At 40.7% G+C, this 9111-nt stretch overlaps 1 protein-coding gene and 1 long non-coding RNA gene across 2 annotated transcripts in view; both read left to right on the top strand.

Annotated features, from left to right (window-relative positions):
• Nucleotides 1-345: 345 nt before the first annotated feature.
• LOC119598149 lies at nucleotides 346-1305 on the top strand. The gene is made up of 3 exons (XR_005230947.1): nucleotides 346-592; nucleotides 821-968; nucleotides 1252-1305. It is a non-coding gene; the product is annotated as an uncharacterized LOC119598149 (long non-coding RNA).
• A 1714-nt stretch (nucleotides 1306-3019) lies between these two features.
• Nucleotides 3020-9111, top strand: part of LOC119598080 — a 9888-nt gene continuing 3796 nt past the window's right edge. The window contains exons 1-3 of the mRNA XM_037947707.1: nucleotides 3020-3119; nucleotides 6883-6918; nucleotides 7003-9105. Of these exons, the coding sequence (XP_037803635.1) occupies nucleotides 3020-3119; nucleotides 6883-6918; nucleotides 7003-9105 (2239 nt within the window). The remainder of the gene's footprint in view (nucleotides 3120-6882; nucleotides 6919-7002; nucleotides 9106-9111) is intronic.

The following is a 9111-nucleotide window of genomic DNA, read 5'->3' as shown; positions in this document are numbered from 1 at the left end:
AAGGTTTATAAGAGTTGAGGGAAATGTCAGTTTATGTCAGAACTGGTCGAAGGGAATGAAGTTGAAATGCATGACGAGAAATTGATTACTTAAGATGTACTTGGATTAAGGTGACGTGGGTATGCATGTTTAAGACCATAAAAGGTTTTCGATGAGGAAACAGAAAGAATGTTGAAGGGACATAGTCAAAAAGATGTAAGATGGGAAAGGAAATAGAGAATCCAGTAGCGAAAGAATTGATTACGTGGGATGAAAGGTCCGGTGGAGTAAGATAGTGCTGGTGCAGTATGCAGAAATCTACATGAGCATTAAAAGGGTGATAATGAATATTAAAAATGTACAGTGATTTTGCTTAACCATTTTCCAAGGAACATTATTACTATAAGCAAGATGTAAGCATGCCTAAAGAAATAAGAATAATAGCAAAGAATTTATTCGTGGGCATTAAAGGTCGGATTGGCGTGTTTTAAGACCAAATTGAGTGTTCTGGTCGCAGTTGGCGGAAGGCAGACCAAGTAATGTTGGGCTAGAGGCAGCTGGCCAACGCAAGTACACCATAGGGACATCAGCGACACTACAAGCCTCAGCCAAGGTCAGTCATTACAACTCATAATTCTGTCTAGATTAAGAGTTGTTGCCGGCCATTTGGAGGTTTTTACCTGTATTGTCCTCTTCTTCTTATTCCATCATCACTACTGTGTGTTTCTCATCATGCAGACAGAAATTCTCATGACCATATACAAACATGTGATCTAATATTAACACCAATTGCTGTTTACAAAATTCCTACAAGTCAAGCTTATATTTTCCGTACTTTCAGCCTAATAATCACTTGTCTCGCGCCATCGTTCGAGGATTACTACTGCTGTAAGTGCTACAAAGCGTTTGGAAGCAGTGCGTGATAACCAACGTTTCAAATCGGCATTTTAAGATCAAGTGCTCGAGTCAGTCCCTAAGATAGCCTAAAGGTACGTCGGCGCAGACTTGCTTTCTTTATCCTGATAATGCATTGCTCTGAGGGGAAAGGAAATATTTTTCTGGCAATTAATAACATCCTGGGAATGGCCAATAACAAAGCCGCCAGAGTAGCACTGGGGAAGGACTGACGAGAAAGATTTATTTATGATTATGATGCTTTCTAACGGGTTGTTATGAGTCCATTGTTCTCAGATTTATGATAGCGAAATCATTGCATTCTTAATACATTTTTCACTTTGATTGATATGAAAAAAAAACAATTCTCATTTTCAGGTTTCATTGAAATTGTTAGCTGTATTGGCTGCACTTCCGAACACTTCGAACTCTGACAGACATGTTAACAAAGGACTTTGGTATGTACCAATAACTGCTGCAAAAGGCCCGCCTTAGTGTGAGGGAATGACTTTCATCGCATTGTGGAAACTGTTGATTAAGCCTGCACACTTGTTTGTAGAGGTGTTTGAAACTAATACTGGTAACTGACAAGATTGGCACACTCTTCTGCTCATGCCCATGTCAATAATATTTTGCTCTGTGGTAGTATAATCTTTATTCTTTGGTAATATTAAAACCAAAGGCTTCACCACTTCGTAACCCAAAACATCAGCTTCATTTTACAAGTCTGGGAATGTCGACGCATATCATCTGCATGTCCTTCTTCTGATTCCAATACTTTCAATCAAATGTGACCTGAAGCATGGAAGACCGTAATAGCGCAATGCTAGATTCACCTTTATCGGTCTAACATAAGTGAAGTTTCTGATAATAAGCTTGAAGATATGGAACTAGGAAAAGAATGTTTTGATGAGTTCTCGGATATTATTGACTCGAAAGCAGCTGTTTGCTCTTGACACGCTGCTGGACCCAGCTGAACGACAGGACTTGGGTACCTTAAAGGCCAGGTACTATGCGTTCTTCCAACCTGAGCGCCATGCCGAACCTTTGCATCTCTTCTATGAGATGGTGACCACACGCAGAGATGAGTCCATTCCCGTAGTTTGTTATGCGGCAGAACTTTACAGAAAAGCAAGGGCTTTTGCTCAGTCTCTTAAAGCGGATGTCACAAGGAACTGGACTGATAGCAATGGTTTTCTGTCGCCTGATATGCTTTGTTCCTTAATGACTCAAGCAATGCTTATTGGCCCTCTCCCAAGCAAGGTGCAAGAAGCTTTGATTCCTTCATTGGGCTGTGACAGAGCACCCGCAGTGTATACTGCTTTAGCTGAACAGGAGATGAGGAAGATCGGTGCAGTTGCTCTTCCCGCGGCATCACGTTTCACCTCATCGACAGAGGACAGCAGCATCCTTCAACCGGCGAGTCGTCCCCATCCAGCAAGCCCACTCCCTTTCATAAGTCTCCAAGTTCAGCGCAGCTTGCCACACGCACTGTGCTTAAGAGTCACAACAAAGAAATAACAGAAATCTCAACTCATGACACCTCTTCTAGTCACCGTCCGCCTCTCACCAAGCTCCTGCTCACTCAGGACTCGGGCCTTGGGTCCCTCAAAGCAGCCTTCCCTAGGAAAAGACAGGGAGACATATGATCAGAATTTGGCAGACAACTCTTTTCACGGTAACCCTTTTAAATCAAGGACACATGATAAGGTGACTACTAGTAATACTGAGCATGAATTGAAAATGAAAATCCGTGCCATGTATAAAAAAAGTAGTTCTACTGCCAGTTGCTCGTCACCGTCCGCGCATCAGGCTCTCAGTTGCCTGGCTTATTGCTGACACCTGCTGGAGCCTCAGCGGGAGATTCTGGCGTTAGCGGTCAGCACTCTGGCCCCTTCCTCAATTCAGAGCAGACAACTTTTGCGACGAGCAGACAGGCACCTGTAGCTAATTCTGTAATGCATAATCAACAAACATCTTTTCGTGTCGCAGTAGCTGATAAGCATGCACTGCCGGTAACAAGCACATCTGAAGCTAACCGTAAACCTGGGAGTATGAAAAACAAAGCCTGCGGCCAGCCCCCGGCTCAGGCGTGGCGCCCAGTCCCGCCTGACTTGTTTGTCCCCAAGCCGGCCCAGTGCCATCGATGTCTGAGGGTTTTTTCATGTGCAAAAAGACTGTTCACTTCCAGCTTACTGTCCTTATCATGATGCTGCTGTTGGTCATAGCTGGAGACACTGTAAGAAGTATGCTCATCTGCCAAACTGACTCAGAGTGAACTAGCCAAGTTTGCAAAAGGAAAGAGAGTTTGATTGTCAAATGTATTATCAGTGGCAATGCTTCCGTTGAACCTTGTTTGTCCTGAATTCCACTTTGCTTATTAGAATGTATATTTTAATGCTTTATTGATACTTCATATGCGGTGCAGTTCTGTTCAATTTAATGTAGTTAGTTTCACAATCTATTAAATACCCTCACCAAAAGACATTAATTGTAATAATCTGTTGCTCTTTATTTGTTAATGATACAGAGCGACTTTTTTACTTAATGAAATTTATAAAATTACCACTTCTTTTAAATGTAGCTGTGAAAAACACACATTTTATTTGCAACGGTATTTGCATGGGTAAAAATATATTTGTTTCTCTAACAAGGTCATGGGCTAATGGGTAATGCCTTATCTTCAAATCTAAAAAAAGTAAAAGACAGGAGGAGACTAAGGATCCAGTTTGGGTTTAATAATAATACGGACGAAAGGACATGACCAAAACTGAGTAAGGGTTTTTTTGGAAAGAACTAGGAAGTGTTAAATGAGGATCAGGGGTCAATCGGAAAGGGAGACAGAGAGCCGTTGAAAGAAGTGAAGGGCTTTTGGACACGACAACAGTACGATCAGATGTTAACTGAAAGCGACTGGGCTCTTCTGGTGTTTAGCCATCCCTTTTCACTTTCCCGCTCCCCCCCCTTACCCCCATCACCCCCTTCGCGAAGGAGGTGACGAGGATGCTTTTTAACGCCTTTCAGAACACAAAACCCCCAACGCACACGCACCGCACACGCACACGCACACGCACAGCACACGCACACGCACACACACCCGCACACACACACCCAACAACACACAACACACCCACACAACACACACCCCACCACACCACACCCCCCCACACACACACAACAACCCACACACTAAAACACACACACCAACAAAAACACACACACACACAACAAACCACAAAAAACACAACCCCAAAATTACACACAAACCAAAAACACAACACAAACCACACACACACACACACACCACACACAACACACACACACACACATCACAAAAACCCCACCCCACACAACACACCACACCACCAAAAAACACACACACCACTAAACACACACAAGGGGGGGGGGGGGAGGAAAAGGAAAAGAGGAAGAAAAGAGAAGAAGGAGAGGGAGAGAGAGGAGGAGAGAGAGAGAAGGAGAAGAGAGAGAGGGGAGAGGGAGAGAAAGAAGAGAGGGAGAGAGGAAGAGAATGAGAAGAGAATGAGAGAGAGAGAGAAGGGGGAAGAGAGAGAGAAGAAAGGAAGAAAGAGAGAGAAGGAGAGAGAGAGGAGAATAAGAGAAGGGGAGAGAAGAAAAAAGAGAGGAAAATGAGAGGAAAGAGAGAGGGGAAAGAATGAGGGGGAAAAAGAGGGGAGAGAGAGGGGAAGAAGGGGAGAGAGAGAAGAGAAGAGAGAGGAAGGGGAGGAAGAGAGAGAAAGAAAAAAAGACAGAGGAGGTTTTAGATTTAGAGAGAGAGAAACAAAAGAGAGAATGGGAATGGGGAAGGAAAAACAGAAGGAGGAAAAGAAAAACGAGAAAAAAATGAGTGAGAGATAGAGAAACAAACGAGAAAGAGAGAATGAGAAATGGCAGAGAGAGAAGAAAAACAGAGAAGTGAAAAGGACAGAATGAGAGGAGAGAGAATGAGAGAGCATGAGGAGAGAGAATGAGAGAGAGAGAGAGAGAGAGAGGGAGAGAGAGAGAGAGAGAAGAGAGAGAGAGAGAGAGAGAGAGAGAAGAGAGGAGAGAGAGAGAGTAGAGAGAGAGAGAGAGAGATGGAGAGAGAGAGGAGAGAGAGAGAGAGAGAGAGAGAGAGAGAGAGAGAGAGCGAGAGAGGTAGGGAGAGGAGGAGATGAAGATGATGATAATGATGATGATGATGATGGTGACGATGATGATGATGATGATGATGATGATGATGATGATGATGATGATGATGATGATGATGATGATAATGACGATAGTGACGATAATAATAATGGTAAATAAGAATACCAATGATAGTAGAAAGGTTACTGATAATTAAGTAATGATAATATTAATGAGAACAATAATGATGATATTAAAATAATAATTACAGGGGTAATAATGATATTAATAATCATAATAAGAAAATGATAATGATAGTAAAGAAAAACAACAAAAACAACAACAACAATAAAACAATATCAACAATAACAATAGTAATACTACTAATAATAATAATGATAATGATAATAATAGTAATAATAATAATGATAATAATAATAATAATAAAAATTGTAATAGTAATAGTAATAAATAATATAATTATAATAATAAGGATAAGGATAAGGATAAGGAGAATGAAAATGAAAATTAAATTGATAATAATAATAATGGCACTGAAAAAATAATACCAATATAATAACAATGATAACATGATAACAATGATAAAAATGATAACAATGATTATAATGATAATAATAATAATAATAATAATAATAATAATAATAATAATAATAATAATAAAACAATAATAATAATAATAATGATGATAATAATAATAATAATAATGATAATAATAATGATAACAACAGCAACAATAATATGAAGAAGATGAAGAGTGATAGTACAAAAACATGTGAATCATAATGCTGGCAGCGATGATTTTGAGAATGATGAGGATAATGCTGGCGAAAATAATAGTGATGATATTGACAATAATAATGATAATGATAACGGTAAAAAGAATCATAACAAAAATAAGAAATCATACTAACAACAGAATGACAGAAGAATCAATATTACCAAGACAAATAAGATTAATAACGCTGATAATAATAATGCTAAAGATAAAAGAAATTATTAAATAACAACCCTCCCTGACCAGGATTCGAACCTAGGTCACTCCGGGTATGAAACCGGAGGCCAGTGCTAAACCAACCGTGCCACACGACCCACTAAAAGGAGTGTGCAACTAGGTGGAAATTGATTTAGCAATTCAAATCCTAAGCCAGAATTTTACTGAGGTATATATATGAAAGATGGAATAATGCAATGCCGCATTGATATCGATAAATAACAACCCTCCCTGACCAGGACTCGAAATGCAGCACTGCATTTTCATCTTTCATTATATATACCTCAGTACTACTGGCTTAGGATTTGAATTGCTAAATCAATTTCCACCCAGTGCCCACGGGTAGTGAGCATGAAACTTCGCTGTCATTACTCAAGTATGAGTAGATAGGTAATGTCTATGGAGCTAGTAAGATCCTAGTTGCACACTCCTTTTAGTGGGGGGTGTGGCATGGTTGGTTTAGCACTGGCCTCCGGTTTCATCCCCGGAGTGACTAAGGTTCGAGTCCTGGTCAGGGAGGGTGGTTATTTATCGATATGAATGCGGCATTGCATTATTCCATCTTTCATAAAAGAAATTGTTATTTCCACAAGTACTGCCGCTGCTAATGACGATGATGGTAATACGATACTGATGACAAATGTAATATTAGAAATACTAATATAAAAACTAATATCGACAATAATAATTGATTAATTTATTCACCTTAAAAAAAACTATCACTCGGCGACCTGTTTATGAATGCACATTGCACTTTCTACCTGTGCTGCCAATGCTAAAGTTTTAGTGCCATATCAAAGTATGAAAGTTACATGTTCATTGTGTATATCATAAATTTTCGTTATCTTTTTCGTCATCTTTCACTTTAGATTCTGATTTATCCTCTTCACAAAGTGACATCAAAGGTAACTCTAAACAGAGAAATGAGGAAAGCGTGTCTTAAAATAAAATAGTTAGGTATTTAAGAATTTTTTTTCTCTCTTTGCCAGATCCTATACTGCAGTCCAAGCGGAAGTCTGTTTCCTTATCAAAATGGCGTTCTGGAGTCACTCTGGCCGACTCCTCTTTATTACCAGTGCCAGAGCCGCTTACCATTAATGTCACTCCTTGCACTGACTTCCAAGGCCCACCAAAGGCCTACAGAAACCAGTCGAATCCTCGAGGTGCTCTTTTCCTTGCGAATTATTGGAAGTTCTCTAATCCGGAAAAGAAACCGAGGCTGGGTTCGGACTTGGATTCGAAGCACATACTCGAACTCTTTAGTCAGATGGGTTACAGTGACATTAAAGTGATTCTGGATGCCACGAGAAAGCAAACATTGGCAGCACTTCAGCAGTTTAATAGGGAGAAAATACACAGCAATGTCGACTCTCTGGTAGTGGTATTCATGAGCCATGGGGTGGGTGACATGATGCATGCTTCAGATGAAGAGTTCATTCGAGATGAGGAAGTCATCGAGTTCTTCGACAGTATCAACTGCCCCGCACTTATAGGGAAACCTAAACTTTTCATCTTTCAGCACTGTCGTGGGCCAGGAGAACACATCGCGATTACCAAAGCAACGACTGATTCCAAATGTAAGGGTGAAACTTCTGTTCAAGTGAAATACATTCGGAGGAAAATATCTGATGTTTATATTTGCTATTCAACTATACCGGGCTTTGTGTCCTATAGGTATGACCATCATGGGTCCCCTTATATCAACACAATCTGTAGAGTTTTCATGGAGGAAGCTCACCGCACAGAATTGGATGGTCTTATGAAACAAGTAGAAAGAGCACTCCCAGAGGCACAAGGCGCAGAAATACGAAAATTGATGTTCAAAGTGGGATTTTTATTTCAATCGTATTCCAGAGAAGAGAGAAATTCAGTAAGAAGTAGAGACGCCTTGGATAACGGGGAGACCTACAGGACCACAAGCTCACCAAGGGGCCATGTCCTCATTATTAACGATCTTGAAGGTTGTGAGGAAGATATCGAGAAATTACAAGAAATTTTCAGAACACTTGGATTCAACGTTCTCCCGCCCTGCAGAAATCTCATGAAGGAAGAGATGAAGAAAATACTTTGCGACTTTTCCAAAAGACATCACCATGATTCGGCAGTTGTCATATTCTATGGGGCAGGGAACGGGGACTACCTAGTGTCAAGTGACCAGATAGCAACAAGTTTTGGGGAGTTCACAAGAATGTTTAATGATATCAACTGTCCAAACCTAGCTGGAAAGCCAAAACTGTTCATTCTGAATACGTGCTTCACTGAAGAGTTCAGGCCAGAGGAGTTACATAACAGTGAAATGGAGGTTACAGAGTTGAGTTACCAGCAAGGTATAGATGAGCAAACTGGGCTGAGTATAGATGGAAACACCGAGTTAGACATGGCACAAAGCACACTGTATATTCCTGGTGAGCGTGATATGTATCTGTTAATTGTAGAAGTTGATGGACAATGTAATGAAGGATCATTGTTAACAAAAGCATTGTACCAGGTTCTTCTCAAACATGCCTGTGACAAAGAGCTCATGACACTGACCAAAATGATCCTACACATGTTAGAAGATCTACAGAAAACAAAAGGTGGAGATCAGTACTACCTTGAGGTAAGGACCATGAAATTCTTGCGCGACTACTACTTCAATCCTCCAAAAGCTGCACAACCTCCATCCCCTCCACCCAGACACCGGGAAATTTACCTTGAAAGAGGCTACTTCCCCCAGAAAAGGCTGAGTGTGAAGCAAGTGAAGCAGCCCCGAAATACCCACTCTGATTACAGGAACTGGTCACGACCTCATGGTCTGGCGCTCATCATTTCTTTTGACAAATACAAAAGCGAAGGGCTACCAGACTGCCCATGGCGACAGTACAATGCAAAAATGATGTCACAGCTTTATAGTGCCATGGGTTACAGGACACAAATGTGTAGTAATCCTACGAAATCTGAGGCCAAATCTTGCCTGGAAGAATTCTCAGCAAGGAGGGAACATTCAGACCTCGACTCAGCGGTTGTCATTATCTTAGGCCTTGCTAAAGACAGCAATAACTTCTACTGTGGAGATGGAGAACCTCTTCATTTATCAGATATTTATTTCATTCACGGAT

The sequence above is a fragment of the Penaeus monodon genome, chromosome 40 (assembly GCF_015228065.2).
Source record: "Penaeus monodon isolate SGIC_2016 chromosome 40, NSTDA_Pmon_1, whole genome shotgun sequence".
Taxonomy (NCBI): domain Eukaryota; kingdom Metazoa; phylum Arthropoda; class Malacostraca; order Decapoda; family Penaeidae; genus Penaeus; species Penaeus monodon.
The sequence above is the reverse complement of the archived record's forward strand: the minus strand, read 5'-3'. Positions and strand labels throughout refer to the sequence as shown.